This window comes from Bos javanicus, chromosome 1 (assembly GCF_032452875.1).
Source record: "Bos javanicus breed banteng chromosome 1, ARS-OSU_banteng_1.0, whole genome shotgun sequence".
Taxonomy (NCBI): Eukaryota; Metazoa; Chordata; class Mammalia; order Artiodactyla; family Bovidae; genus Bos; species Bos javanicus.
In genome coordinates, this window is record NC_083868.1 from 149,134,714 (window position 1) to 149,150,579 (window position 15,866).

Below are 15,866 nucleotides of genomic sequence, written 5' to 3' on the forward strand. Positions count from 1 at the left end.
AGCCCCATCGCCAGTTTCCGCATCCCAGTCGGTGTGTCCCCGGCGCCCGCGGTCCAGCCCCGAAGGCAGGGCGGGTCCACAGGCTTCGGTAACCGCTCCTCCCGCCCCAGCCCCGAACCCCGCGGCCGCTTTAACAGCCGTGGACGTGAGAATTTTCCACCAATCTGGAGACCTAGATGCTGGCGCAGGAACCAAAACCCGAGGGCCGCGGAGACGCCAGAAGGGCGAGAAGCCAGGGATCCCGCCTTTCCAGCACCGGGAGGGGGAGACCCCTGGGCGAAGACCCCCCCCCCGTGCCCACCACGTGCCCCCCTCTTGCCCCCCTCTCCAGGCGTCCCGGGTCACTTCCCGCCGTCCCCTCCCCAGCTTCCTCGCCCCTGCCCCTGGCGACCCTCCCGGGGTTTCCTTTGTCCCCCGCCCCCACGCCCTTGCCCCCTGGGCGTCCCGAGTCCGCTCCTTGGCCTGGTCCCCCCGCCTCCCATGACCTTCGCTCGTCCTCTCCCGGAGTTTCTCCGGTGTGCACCCCACCCTCTCCCGGGTCTCCGTGTCCCCTCCCCGCCCCGCCCCCGTTTTTAAACCTGGCGCCGAGCGCGCGGGTCGGGGAGTGCCCTCGCCGGAGCGGTTAAAGGCGCGGCAGATCGCGGGCGCCGCGTCTTCCGAGGGCATCATGAGACCCGAGGCGGCGGCCGGAGCCCCGGAGGAGCGGGGACGCGTCTGTCACTGCGTCGGGGACGGTCCCCGGGGACCACCGGCGCCGCGCGGGCCCGAGAGGTGAGGGCGTCCCCGCGGCGCGTGGGTGCGGGCAAGGCAGGCAGGATGCTCCGGCCGCGCTGATCACGGGGTGACCAGGCGGAACCCTGGAGCCCGACGGCGACGCCCCGCAAGTTCCTAGGCGTGAGACGGGGACGCAGAATCTTCTCGGCTCCTGAGCTCCGTTCCCAACTGGGGAGGCCCCAGAGGCGGCCGGCAGTGGACCAAAGCTTCCGTTTCTAGATCTGGAACCCACCGAGCTGGCCGCTGAGCGAGCCCTGCGGGGGGCAAGGGGTGGGTCGCGTCCTGTTGGCCGGCACATCCTTGGTGATATTCTTTGTTTGCCCCGTGCTTGGGGTTCAGCGTTCGCTGTTCCGGCGGTGCGGGGCGTGGGGTGGGGGATACCAGCCCCTTTTAAGGTAATCAAGTTAAAATCAAATTAGCAGGGGAGGTGGAGAAGGGGCTGGGTGGCCAGGCGGTCAGAGAGGAGAAACTCAGTCCCGCTTTTTTTGCCTGGTAAAACTCTGCAGACTGGTCTCTGGAGTCCTGATCTTTCAGTAGTCAGGGAGATGAGGTTGAAATGAATAGGCGACCAAGTAGCCAGCTACAGTGGGGAGAACGAACTGAAGAATCCAGCCAGGATGGGAGAGAAATTTCTCAACTATTGTGTATCAGATTTGGGAGTTCTGAAAGCCCGGTGAAGGCAGAGAACTGGAAATGTGGCAGGAGAAACACACACACACACACACACACACACACACACACACACAGCACAGGCTTAACGCACAGACTGAGAACTTGAAAGAACATTCTGGTGTGTCCAGTGACATTTAGGCAGACGTTAGAAATGATCAGAGTGATAACTCTTATGATCCAGCTTTAAAAGCAGAAAATGCTGTGGTTCACTCTTGGTCCCTGTCCTTCCAGCCAAACTCCATGGAGACCTTGGACCCTGACCCCTCAGGAAGCTGAGCCCACCAGAACTGGAAGTGAGGTAAGGTCAGTGTGTGGGCCTTGTAGATACCAACCGGTTGGCCAGAAAGCGGCACCATCTCTACAATGAAGGGACCAGGAGAGGCCTCCTCGGCCAGTCCCTCCCTGGGTCATCTAACGCAGAATTGCCTTGGGGTCTGGGAGTGGGCACCCTGCCGGTCAGGTGTTGATGGGGTCTGACTCAGACACGGATTGGCTCTGGCTTGCTTCTGTTTCTTGAAAAGCAATGCCATGATGGCAGAACTGTTTCAAGGACATCGTAAAAGGTTTCTTCCATATTGCGTTTTTCTTCCCCCTGATAACACAGCAGGTAGTGGGGAGAGAAGGCCTTGGTCCCCCTCAAATTAGAGAAAAGATGAGCACAGGCTCAAAAGATTAGCACCAGGCTGGTGCCCTAGTGCAAATATGGGCAGAGCTCTGTCTGGAGGGCCCAGAAGGTGCAGTGAAAAGTCTCCACCTGCCATTTGACTCTTTCTGAAACTTTGGGCCCTGTCTGCAAGTGCTCCTAAGTCATGCTTTCTGAGCAAACACACTCCAGCTGAGGGCTTTGGAGGGCAAGATTAATCGCCACCACTATTCTTTTGTCTCCTGCATTGGTAACTAAAGTGCTTTATACTTACTGGAGTAATGACTTGCTTTCATAGAATTCACCTGTCCTTTGTCATATTTTAAAGTATAAATGGCTGACTTTTAAAGTGCCAGAGTTAATCAGGCTAGGAAGGACCATTAGGTAACACTTCTGGCAGAGTGTGCAGTTATTTCTAGTCTGATAAGAAACTCAGGTTCAGACTTCTCTGGCATTTTGATATTTAGACTCCTTCATTAAATTAGTCTGAATAATGGGAGTTTTAATTCAGTTACTATTTAAAGAGTGAAGCAAATCAAATCTATATTAAATGAATGCGGAATATAATTTTTTCTTGCCCCAAATTATTCTTACCTGCAATAACTAGATAATGGGAAGTAATTCCTTCTCTTGCATCCAAACTTAAGTTCGTAAGCATAAGATTTTTAAAAGTGCTTGGGAGAAAAAATTATCCAATTTTCTTTTAAATGAAAAATATGTGCAGTCTACCAGTTGTTTGCAAGAATAAAAAATACAGCACACTTTCCTAGTGTAAGGTAGTCCTGTTTTCTATTATGATGAGAAGGTCATTGGTGAGAAAAAAAATGAAGATTACTGGCAGAAAAATGTTAAGCTACAGCAGCTTTCTATGGATCATCCACAAGGCACATGGATTTTTTTGCGGGGGAGTGGGGTGGGGTGGGGTGGAGAGTGGGTGTTCGCAAGAGCTGTAGCGCTCAGCTGCCAGGCTCCCCACTGGCCAGCTGTTTGCAGGGTCCGATTGGCCGGACAGAGAGGTCAGTGGCGAACGACCCCCCATACCGCTCTGGGTTCCCGGGAGCCCCGGCCAGGTGAGCGCAAGCAGGAGAGGCGAGGGCCGGCTTCTTGCTCAGCAGCGCCCCCTCCCGACAAAGAGGGAGAATTGTTCGGCTCCTGAGCTATGCTGTATGTTTCTTTTTTAAAAACTGTCTTTTAATTTATTTATTGGCCGCTCTGTGTCTTCGTTGCTTTGCGCAGTCTTTCTCTAGTTGAGGCTAGCGGGGACTACTTTTTGCTGTGGTGCACGGGCCTTCCCACTGCGGTGACTCCTTTCGTTGCAGAGCCCAGTTGTCTCGGTTAGTTGCATGCAATTCGTAGGCTCTAGAGCCGGGTAGTTTTGGCATAAGGGCTTAGTTGTTCTGCAGCATATGGGATCATCCCGGACCAGGGACTGAACGATACCCCCTGTCTTGCAAGGCGTATTCTTTTTTTTTTTTTTTTTGCAGGGCGTATTCTTAACCACTGGAAGCCCTGTTTGTATTTCTTGAGAAATGTCATTGGCCTGGGACGTTAAGGGTGGGGGTGGAGGGGACTACTGCCTAGGGACCTGAACTGCAGGTCAGCAGACCAAAATTAGAATACAATCTAAAGTCAAGGGAAAGTCTCAAACCCCTGAGCAGGGCGGGGGTCACTCTCCCCCATTTGATGTCCCTTTCCACTAAACAACAGCAATAATTACAAAAGAGCTTAGCGCAGACGTGACTTCCTGGAACCACCCCCCTCCCCCGACCTGCGTCGCACCCCCCCCCTCAACCGGGGAACTTCATTATGGAACAGATTTTGTTCCAAAGACCCTCATTATTTCCCTTAGCTCAACATAGCATGTTATTAAAATAAGGCTGATAAAATGTCAAGGAGGCTTATGATTTCGGGTCTTCCTGTTAAGATTTTTGTTTTGTTTGTTTCCTGGTTTTTATTTGTTTTGTTTTAGCTGCGTGGTTTGAAGGGATCTTTGTTCCTCGACCAGGGATTTAACCTGAGCCCATGGACGCGAAAGCGTGGAGTCCTAACCTACCCAGGGAATAACCACGTTTAAGTTTTTAACTCAGTCTGAGTTATGTGCTCTGTATGGTGTAAGATAAGGGCCCAGTTTGCAGGTGGTTATTCAGTTTTCTCAACACCGTTTATTGAAAAGACTGTCCTTTGCCCGTTATGTATTTTTGGGCCCCTTGTTATGAATTAATTGATGATAAATGCATGAATTTATTTCTGGGCTCTCTAATCTGTCCCGTTGATCTATGTGTCTGTATTTAAGCCAATAGCTTTTTGATACTGTTTTGACTACTGTTTTTGATTTTGATCGACTATTGTTTTGCTCACTATAGCTTTGTAATATACTAATAGTTTGAAACCAAGAAATGTGATGGTTCAAGCTTGTCATCCTTTCTTAAGATTGCTTTGGCTGTTCAGGGCCTGCACCGAGCAGTGTCTTACCTTTCAAATGCTATGCATGTCCTTGGGAACCTGTCTTCCTCTTCCCTTCTGGTTGGTGTTGCATGCATGCTAAGTTGCTTCATTTGTGTCTTGACTCTGTATGATCTTGTGGACTGGAGTCCACCAGGGTCCTCTGTTCAAGGGATTCTCCAGGCGAGAATACTGGAGGGGGTTGTCGTGCCTTCCTCCAGGGGATCTTGCTGATGCAGGGATCAAGCCCACGACTCTTATGTCTCATGCATTGGCAGGTGGGTTCTTTACCGTTAATGCCACCTGGAAAGCCCCTTGGTTGGTGTTACTTGAGTTCAAATCTCTGTCACCTCTTGCCAGAGACCTCCAAGCCCTTACCTCACCAATCTATGCTATTCGCTGCTTCCAGCAGCCACCGTGATCCTTAAAATACAGAGCTCATTGTTGAACCCCTAGCTCAGAAATCATTAATGGTCTTGAATTCTGTCTCCAGAATGAAACCTAGACTCAGTCATGTGTTTTCAAGGTGTTCAGTATCCGGATTCAACTTCCTGTTGAGCCCTTTTGCCAGGGCAGTTTCTCATTCATTTCACACTGGGCTCTACCTTTCCCAATCTATGCTGTCTATTTTCCTGACCCTCAGAATCGGATGCTCTGCTCCACCGTGGATGGGTGGATGGGCCCAGAACTGAATACCCAAGTGCTATTGATGTCTCTGCCAGGCTCCCCATGAGTCCTTTCCTGATCTCCCTCCTTGCTTAAAATAGTGAGCATCTTACTGCTTGATGCTTTTATAGTGTGTTTATTTGCCTCCATGTGTGTCTTTCCCCATTAGATTTTAAAATGTGTGAAGTGGGGGCCTGTGTCCAACTCATCTTTCCGTCTTGGGACCCCTCACAGTGCTGGGACATTGTGACAACTGTCAAAGGAAGGGGAGCTCATCAGTATTCTATTCAGTTGTTTAAATTGTCTCTAAAATTGGAACCGATCCTAACAAGTGCAGGCTGTGCACACATGGGTGCTCAGTCGTGTCTGACTCTTTGCAACCCTGTGGACTAGGCTCCCATGGGAGTTCCCACTAGGCTCCGTGGGATTTCCCAGGCAATCATACTGGAGTGGGTTGCCATTTCCTACACCGGGGATCGTCCCGAGCCAGGGATCACACCCTCATCTCTTGCATCTCAGGAATTGGAAGGCAGGTTCTTTACCACTGCAGCACCTGGGAAGGCCCAAGTGCAGGCTGCTGCTGCTGCTGCTAAGTCGCTTCAGTCGTGTCCGACTCTGTGCGACCCCAGAGATGGCAGCCCACCAGGCTCCCCCATCCCTGAGATTCTCCAGGCAAGAACACTGCCATTTCCTTCTCCAATGCATGAAAGTGAAAAGTGAAAGTGAAGTCGCTCAGTCGTGTCCGACTCTTGGCGACCCCATGGACTGCAGCCTACCAGGCTCCTCCGTCCATGGGATTTTCCAGGCAGGAGTACTGGAGTGGGGTGCCATCGCCTTCTCCGAAGTGCAGGCTACTTACATCTTATTTTTAAAGGCTTCAGGATGCTCCTTTCAAAGGATTCTTGACTGTGTCTGTGTTTGTATGTGTCTGTCCTTGCAGCTTGAGCCTGGGGGTGATCAAGACACCTTTGGATCGAAGGGGGCCTTTGGGTTTCAGCATCCTGTCAGGTAATATCTAACTTCACCATAGAAATATATCATTCCTTTTAATATAAGCTTCAGTACACTTTAGTGTCTTCAAGTGTATACATTTTCAAAAATCGAAAATAATTCAGTGTATTTCCCAACATTATTTGGTTATGATTACTCTAGGGAACTTCAAGAATATTCTGTTGGATATCTAGAATTTATTCATTTATTTATTCAGTGTTTCAGTTGCAAGTTGAAATTGGCGTCTTTTTTTTATATCTATACTTTAAAATATATATTTATTTATTTACTGGCTGTGCTGGATCTTAGTTGCAGCTTATGGGATTTAGTTTCCTGCCCGGGGATCGACCTGGGTCCCCTGCTTTGGGAGCTGGGAATCTTAGCTAGGAAAATCCCCTGTGTTGATACTTTTTGTCTATGTCTCTCATTATACATTTTTCCATGCGTTTAATTGCATGTGACTTGTATATGTATATATCTGCTTATTCACTTAGATATTTAGGTTCCTTTCTATTTTCTCCCAGGATATAAGTTAATATATTGCCTAGTGCAAAATAGACCTCCTAACTGTGGGCATGGAGAAAACGAGGGGCTGGGTGGATGCTGTACTGTGGTTGAACCTCTGCCGTCTCAGTAGTTCTGTTGACAATGATCGGGACCATCACTGCTCTAAGCCTTTTAAGTTTCATTTTAGGCAAGTGGTTCGTTCTCAGCATTTCTGTTCCTCTGTGTGCCTCTCTCTATTTCTCTCAGCCTCTCTCTCTCCAGCTGTCATTTCCTTCATCAAAGTAAACCTAGCCTGTGCTGTCACCTCTCGGCAGAGTATTGTTACTCTGGTTAGCCTGGAATTAGAGGCTTTAATAAAACCTAAAGCTGTGAAAAGAAGAGAAGTGAAAAGCAAAGGAGAAAAGGAAAGATATAAACATCTGAATGCAGAGTTCCAAAGAAGAGCAAGAAGAGATAAGAAAGCCTTCTTCAGCGATCAATGCAAAGAAATAGAGGAAAACAACAGAATGGGAAAGACTAGGGATCTCTTCAAGAAAATCAGAGATACCAAAGGAACATTTCATGCAAAGATGGGCTCGATAAAGGACAGAAATGGTATGGACCTAATAGAAGCAGAAGATATTAAGAAGAGATGGCAAGAATACACAGAAGAACTGTACAAAAAAGATCTTCACGACCCAGGTAATCACGATGGTGTGATCACTCACCTAGAGCCAGACATCCTGGAATGTGAAGTCAAGTGGGCCTTAGAAAGCATCACTACGAACAAAGCTAGTGGAGGTGATGGAATTCCAGTGGAGCTATTCCAAATCCTGAAAGATGATGCTGTGAAAGTGCTGCACTCAATATGCCAGCAAATTTGGAAAACTCAGCAGTGGCCACAGGACTGGAAAAGGTCAGTTTTCATTCCAATCCCAAAGAAAGGCAGTGCCAAAGAATGCTCAAACTACTGCACAATTGCACTCATCTCACTCGCTAGTAAAGTAATGCTCAAAATTCTCCAAGCCAGGCTTCAGCAATATGTGAACTGTGAACTTCCTGATTTTCAAGCTGGTTTTAGAAAAGGTAGAGGAACCAGAGATCAAATTGCCAACATCTGCTGGATCATGGAAAAAGCAAGAGAGTTCCAGAAAAACATCGATTTCTGCTTTATTGACTATGCCAAAGCCTTTGACTGTGTGGATCACAATAAACTGTGGAAGTTCTGAAAGAGATGGGAATACCAGACCACCTGATCTGCCTCTTGAGAAATTTGTCTGCAGATCAGGAAGCAACAGTTAGAACTGGACATGGAACAACAGACTGGTTCCAAATAGGAAAAGGAGTATGTCAAGGCTGTATATTGTCACCCTGTTTATTTAACTTATATGCAGAGTACATCATGAGAAACGCTGAACTGGAAGAAACACAAGCTGGAATCAAGATTGCAGGGAGAAATATCAATTACCTCAGATATGCAGATGACACCACCCTTATGGCAGAAAGTGAAGAGGAACTCAAAAGCCTCTTGATGAAAGTGAAAGTGGAGAGTGAAAAAGTTGGCTTAAAGCTCAACATTCAGAAAACGAAGATCATGGCATCCGGTCCCATCACTTCATGGGAAATAGATGGGGACACAGTGGAAACAGTGTCAGACTTTATTTTTCTGGGCTCCAAAATCACTACAGATGGTGACTGCAGCCCTGAAATTAAAAGATGCTTACTCCTTGGAAGGAAAGTTATGACCAACCTAGATAGCATATTGAAAAGCAGAGACATTACTTTGCCAACAAAGGTCCGTCTAGTCAAGGCTATGGCTTTTCCTGTGGTCATGTATGGATGTGAGAGTTGGACTGTGAAGAAGGCTGAGCACCGAAGAATTGATGCTTTTGAAGTGTGGTGTTGGAGAAGACTCTTGAGAGTCCCTTGGACTGCAAGGAGATCCAACCAGTCCATTCTGAAGGAGATCAGCCCTGGGATTTCTTTGGAAGGAATGATGCTAAAGCTGAAACTCCAGTACCTTGGCCACCTCATGCGAAGAGTTGACTCATTGGAAAAGACTCTGATGCTGGGAGGGATTGGGGGCAAGAGGAGAAGGGGACGACAGAGGATGAGATGGCTGGATGGCATCACTGACTCGTTGGATGTGAGTCTGAATGAACTCCAGGAGTTGGTGATGGACAGGGAGGCCTGGCATGCTGCGATTCATGGGGTCGCAAAGAGTCGGACATGATTGAGTGACTGATCTGATCTGATCTGATTTGAAAGATAGTAACTGCTGGAGATGAAATTTCGAGCCCCTCAGACTGATCAAAGAGTGATTTGGGGATAAAGGACATTCTCCTGGTGTTTCACACCATAGTCTTCAGTTCTCATAGAATCCCTGCAAGTGCAGTGCAGGTCGTTCAGTCATGTCCGACTCTTTGCGACCCCGTGGACTATACAGTCCATGGAATTCTCCAGGCCAGAATACTGGAGTGGGTAGCCTCTCCCTTCTCCAGGGGATCTTCCCAACCCAGGGATGGAACCCAAGTCTCCCACATTGCAGGCAGATTCTTTACCAGCTGAGCCAGGCAGATTCTTTACCAACTGAGCTATCAGGGAAGCCCCAGAATCACTGAGGAAGCTTTAAAAATACTAATGTGGGGTGATTCCTCTGGGGATTCTGGAGAAAACTCAGTCATGTCTGACTCTTTGCGACCCCTTGGACTGTAGCCTACCAGGCTCCTCTCTCCATGGGATTTCCCAGGGAGGAATACTGGAGTGGGTTGCCATGCCTTTCTCCAGGGGATCTTCCCGACTCAGGGATTGAACCCAGGCCTCTCACTTTGCAGGCAGATTCTTTACCGTCCGAGCTACCAGGGAAGCCCCAAAAGAGCAGGTTTCAGGATTTTTGTTTGTTCCGGGTCTGGCAGCATGTGGGATTTTAGTTCCCCTACCAGGGATCCAAGCAGCGCCCCCCTACAGTGGAAGCGCAGCCTTAACCACTGGCTCTCCCGGGGAGTCCTCGGTAGCTCATTTCTGACCTAGAATGGGGTTCATCACCAGGTGCCCCCACTTGCTCAGTTTTGTGTCCTGTGCGCAGAATAAAAACAAAAAACAAAAACCAATGCTGTCCACACTGAAGGCAAAATGAGAGAGGAAGATTGGGCATTAGCTGCTTCTAAAGAAAAGGCTCCTCTCAGTGCGGTTGAAAACTGTCTTCAGGCTGACTAACGGTGTACTTGTTTTTTTAATCTCAGACTCTACTTGCCCATTTCTAAGCGTCAAGAGTATCTGCAGAGCTCCGGGGAGAAGGTGCTGGCCAGTTTCCCCGTGCAAGCCACCATCCACTTCTACAATGACGAGTCTGAGTCAGAAGAGGAGCTGGAGGAAGACACCCAGCTCTCCGCCCTGCAGCGCGAGGAGGTGGCAGATGGCTCAGAGAGGAAGGCCAGAGATGGGGCCGCAAACCCGGCGTGGCAGCCTGGGGGCCTCGATGGGAAGGGTCCACCCCCTGACCCTGACTCCCCCGAGGCCGCTGCCTGCCCCTCATGCGTGTGAGTCTGTCTCTCCTGCACCTGCCCACCTCGCATGTGCCCTGAGGACAGCCCTGCGGGACAGTTGCCCCAGGACACTTCGCGTTTCCACTGGGTGTACAAGGACTTGACTGCCTTTGGCCAGCACCCCGCTGGCCCCCAGGACTTGGCTTTTACTCATCCTCCTCTGAGTGATTCTTTGCATCTCATTCATAGCTTCGAGAGAGGATTCTAGATCCAAGATGTTTGCATTAATGCAGGTTGTTACCCGGTAGGGACGGCCTTCAAAGCACACGCAGCAGTGTCACTGTGCCGATTAAATGACAAATCATTCCATATTGATTAGTACCCCACCCTTGCCTCTCACTTAACCTGAGACCCCTCATTTGGCTACATCCACATTGTAAACAAAGGTCCCAGCAGTCAAAGCTATGGTTTCTCTGGTAGTCATGTACAGATGTGAGAATTGGACCGTGAAGAAAATTGAGTGCCAAAGAGTTGATGCTTTTGAACTCTGGTGCTGGAGAAGACTCTTGAGAGTCCCTTGGACTGCAAGGAGATCCAACCAGTCCATCCTAAAGGAAATCAGTCCTGAATATTCATTGGAAGGACTGATGCTGCAGTTGAAACTCCAATACTCTGGCCACCTGATGTGAAGAACTGACTCATTAGAAAAGACCCTGATGCTGGGAAAAGATTGAAGGCAGGAGGAGAAGGGGGTGACAGAGGATGAGATGGTTGGATGGCATCACCAACTCAATGGATGTGAGTTTGGGCAAACTCTGGGAGATAGCAAAGGACAGGGAAGACTAGGGTGCTAGAGTCCAGGGGGTTGCAAAGAGTCAGACATGACTGAGTGACTGAACAACAACAACCACTTTTATAAAAATGATTTATTTTTCAAGGTTGATGTGGTTGTTTAGGCATTCTGAAAAAAAAGTTTATGAAAAGCACATAAACACACTGAATAATTTCCATAAGAGTAACAAAAATAAAAGATCAGAATTTGGGGATGGGAGACCATTCTGGATAAAAATGTCTATGATTCTTGTCTAAGGGCTGTGTGTATGAACAGAAGAGCTTACTAGCTCTTCACTGGGGACTGCTTTGGGCTTTTTACTTAAATAACAAAACACTGTTTTCAATCGAAGTGCTTAATGTAATATTATTTTCAGGTTTTTATTTTTTAATGACCAGATGAGTGTATTTGTCAAAGTTTTTTATGGAACTATTTTACATGTGATTGTCTTCCTAGTTTCTACCTGAAATAAATATTTTGAAAGACAAAATCATTGGATAATCACCTTCTCTTTGATGTTTTACATTAAATCAGTGCCTGCTTTAAAGTTTTTAAGTTTGTCAGGATTTTTCTATGTTTAACTTTTCAAATTATATTTGTGTTTTTTAGGAATGCAGGAAAAGTATAAAAATGAAAGTAAAATGGCCTATAACCTCAATGCTCAAATAAGTCATTAATATTAAGCAATAGGAAACACATGCAAATATTCTAACAATCCAAACAGTACTGAAAAATGTCTGCTGTAAAGTAAAAGTCACCTTCTCCTATCTTCCTCTTTCTCTGTCCAAAGGTAGCCAACATCTGGGTTTTTTGGGTTTTTTTTGCTCTTTCTCTTGAAAGAAATACTTAAAATTTTTCTTTAAAAATGTTTTTTTAATGTTTTTATTTTAGTTTTATTGTCTTACTTACTGTCTAAATAACCTTTTTCCAATCTTAACGATTCCTTTGGGGATTATTTGGTAGGCTTCCCTGGTGGCTCAGACAGTGAAGACTCTGCCCGCAATGTGAGAGACCCAGGTTCGGTTCCTGGTTCGAGAAGATCCCCTGGAGGAGGAAGTGGCAACCAGCTCCAGAATTCTTGCCTGGAAAATCCCTGGCGGGCTACAGTGCTTTAGGTCACAAGGAGTTGGACACAACTGAGCAACTCTCTCTCACACACATGGAGCTTATTTTAGAAAGGATTTAAGATGACTTTCTCTTTATCTAGTTAACTAGAAGTCTTACTCTTATTCTCCCTCCCTGTGATGCTTGGGATGCAGCTTAAGTCATCATGTTTGGCTTTGTGTTGCTTTTCTAATAAATCCATTTTACTGAGAAAAAAATCTGGCCCAATCACCTGTTTACCTTGAAGAAACCAAACCTAGCCCTCAGGGCACCAGAATTTTAAATGTGCCGCATGGTCAACTTTCCTTAAATTGCTTAGCATATGGCCAGCTGAGTGCAAATGTGGAAAATAAAGACCCTGTAGCTACGGCAGTAACGGTGTCACAGGCTCTGTGAGTGCATGAGGGTGTTTGTGATGCGGGAGATGGTGGCCTTGGGGCTCCTATGTTCTTGCTGGTGACTGTGGTTTGGCTCACAAAGGCTCAAACCTGAATGAGTTCCCCACTTTTGATCATGTGTCCCTAGCATTAAAAAAGCAGCTGAGGGGAGGGGAAGATAAATTAGGAGTTTGGAATTAACCTATACACACTAGTTCAGTCGTGTCTGACACTTTGGGACCCCATGGACTAGCCCGCCAGGCTCCTCTGTCCATGGGATTTCCAGGCCTATCGCCCACAGTCTCAATTTCCCTTCATTTACCAAAAAAAAAAAAAAATCCAATTGATGGTATTTTCTAAAATCTGCATTTCCCCTTCAGTTTATTTCCTGCAATAGCTTGCCTAATAATGATGCAGTTTGTAAATGACCATCTTTCTACCTTTCCTCTGGAATCTTACTAATCAAAGTACCCACCCCAGCAATGGTTACACTTGCCAGGTTTCCATAAAGTGTATTATTTTGAATAAGTAATTTATGCTTGAGGCCAACTACCCTGACACATCTCTCTTTTGATGGCTCACAGAAAGTAGCTCCGAATGAATCTTGCAAATACCACAAGCTGAAACATGCTGGAAACATTTTTGAACTCTCACCCAGCCGTACTGCAAACCTCCCACACTGAATAGTTTGTTGTAATCTGTGTTTCTCCAAATTTCTACCACATTTTCATTGAGTCTTCCAACCCGTCTGCTAACAAAAGAATGCATTTCATTTTGTTGCTGTATTGTTTTCTGTTTACTATGTTAACCAGTTTTAAATAGGAAGAAAAAGTATTATCCCAGTGGTGTGCTTCTTTTTGCACTTCTGTGTTAAAAAGTCTGTACTTAGTGGCTCTGTCGTGTCCGACTCTCTGTGACCCTGTGGACTGTAGCCCGCCAGGCTCCTCTGTCCATGAAATTCTCCAGGCAAGAATACTGGATTGGGTTGCCATTCCCGTCTCCAGGGATCTTCCCGACCCAGGGCTCAAACCCAGGTCTCCCGCATTGCCGGCAGATGCTTTACCGTCTGAGCCACCAAGGAAGCCCAAGATCTCTTAAACAAGAGATCACAAAACAATCTGCTAAACGTTTATCATTAAGTTTGATGAAATTTTGTAAAATACTAGATTGAGAATCTCATAGTCTTAAACATATGGTCATTATATCTAAGGTATAAAATATGCTTTGAGGTTCACTGATAATGTTAATTCAATTATTTTTTAATTGAGTATAATTGATGCTATGTTAGTTTGAGCGTACACCATAATCAATTATTCTTCTTGAAAATTTCAATTGTTTTGCCATCTTTTCATCTAATCTTTCTACCTTGATAATGTAGTAGATGAGGTTATGATGAAGGTGTTTTTCAGCCTTGCTATTATCTTGTGGTTTGCTTGTACTTGCATTTCTTGTACTGTTTTCAATCCAATTTCTGGGGCAGAAATTGTTTTTTTATGTGTGTTATAACTCACATATTCTAAAATTTACCCTTTTAAAGTATACATCCCACTTTTAGTATATTTACAAAGTTCCACAACCATCTCCTCTAATTCCAGAATATTTTCATTATTCCCAAAAGATAACCATTTCCATTGTCAGTCAGTCTCATTCCCCCCAACCCTTCCAGTCCCTGACACCTACTAAGCTACTTTCTCTCTGTATTTCTTTTTGTTATTATTGTTTTTTTTTTTAATTGGAGTCTAATTGATTTACAATGTTGTGTTAATTTCTGCTGTAGAGCAAAGTGAGTCAGTCACACATTTACATAAATCTACTCTTTTTTCCATTCTTTTCCCATATAAGTCATTATGGAGTACTGAGTAGAGTTCCCTGTGCTGTACGGAAGGTCCTTACTAGTCATCTGTTTTACACATAGCAGCGTATATATATCGGAGAAGGCAATGGCAACCCACCCAGTACTCTTGCCTGGAAAATCCCATGGACAGAGGACCCTGGTAGGCTGTAGTCCATGGGGTCTAGAAGAGTTGACTCAACTGAGCGATGAGCGACTTCACTGCTCGCAACCCACTCCAGCGTTCTTGCCTGGAGAATATGGGCTGCTGTCTAGCACAGAGTCGGACACGACTGAAGCGACTAGCAGCAGCTGGTAAAGAACCCATCTGCCAATGAGACATCAGAGACTTCCTAGGTTTAACTTGACAACCCACTCCAGTACTTTCCCATGGACAGAGGAGCCTGGTGGGCTGCAGTCCATGGGGCACTCAACTGAGCGATGAGTTCACTTTTCACTTTCCTGCATTGGAGAAGGAAATGGCAACCCACTCCAGCGTTCTTGCCTGGAGAATCCCAGGGATGGCAGAGCCTGGTGGGCTGCTGTCTATGGGGTCGCACAGAGTCGGACACGACTGAAGCGACTTAGCAGCAGCAGCAGTGTGTATATATATATGGGGCTTCCCAGGTGTTGCTAGTGGTAAAGAACCCATCTGCCAATGTAGGAGACATCAGAGACGCAGGTTTGATTCCTAGGTTTAATTCCTTCTTCCCTGGAGGAAGGCATGACAACCCACTCCAGTATTCTTGCTTGGAGAATCCCATGGACAGAGGAGCCTGGTGGGCTGCAGTCCATAGTGTTGCAAAGAGCGACTGAGTGACTTAGCAGCAGTGGCAGTGTATATATGTCAATCCCAATCTCCCCATCCATCCTTTTTCTCCTCTCCCTCTGGCAACCACAAATTTGCTTTCTACTCTGTGACTCTATCTCTGTCCTGTAAATAAGTTCTTTTGTACCATTTAAAAAAATTCTACATATAAGTGACATCACATGTTTGTATTTTTCTGCCTGACCTACTTAACTCAGCACGACAATCTCCAGATCCATCCTTGCTACTGCAAATAGCAGTATCTTATTCTTTTTCATGGCTGAGTAATATTCCATTGCACATATGCACCACATCCTCTTTAGAATGTGGAATGCTTCATAGATTCGCATGTCCTCCTTGCCCAGGGGCCGTGGTAATCTTTTCTGTATCATTCTGGTTTTAATATATGTGCTGCTGAAGCAAGCGCTCTCTGGATTTTTTTCCTAAATATTTGATGCAAATGGGACCTTACACATGTGACCTTCTGTGGCCGGCTTCTTTCATTTAGCATGACCTTTACAAGAGTCATCATGTTGCAGCGTGTGTCGCTATTTGGCCGGATATTTCATTGTATGGATAGACCATGTTTTATTGACCTGATCATCAGCTGATGGACATTTTGTTGTTGCATTATTTCCCACGGATCCCTTGGCATCCTCCCCTGGGCTCCATGTACCCATGTACAAGCCCCTCACCTTGGTTATACTCTACTGGACTTTAATCCAGCTACCTTGGCTCAGGGAAAAAGCATTCTGA

General features: G+C 46.5%; 1 protein-coding gene and 1 non-coding gene across 2 annotated transcripts; one reads left to right on the plus strand and one right to left on the minus strand.

Moving 5' to 3' along the window:
* Positions 1-367: 367 nt before the first annotated feature.
* RIPPLY3 (ripply transcriptional repressor 3) lies at positions 368-12,153 on the plus strand. Its single transcript, XM_061424683.1, has 4 exons — positions 368-771; positions 1,678-1,744; positions 6,138-6,205; positions 9,916-12,153. The coding sequence occupies exons 1-4, from the start codon at positions 668-670 to the stop codon at positions 10,214-10,216; spliced, it is 540 nt and encodes a 179-aa protein (XP_061280667.1). The 5' UTR covers positions 368-667; the 3' UTR covers positions 10,217-12,153.
* A 3,277-nt stretch (positions 12,154-15,430) lies between these two features.
* On the minus strand, positions 15,431-15,537 carry LOC133255084 (U6 spliceosomal RNA). The gene has a single exon (XR_009738869.1). It is a non-coding gene; the product is annotated as a U6 spliceosomal RNA (small nuclear RNA).
* Between the last annotated feature and the right edge of the window lie 329 nt (positions 15,538-15,866).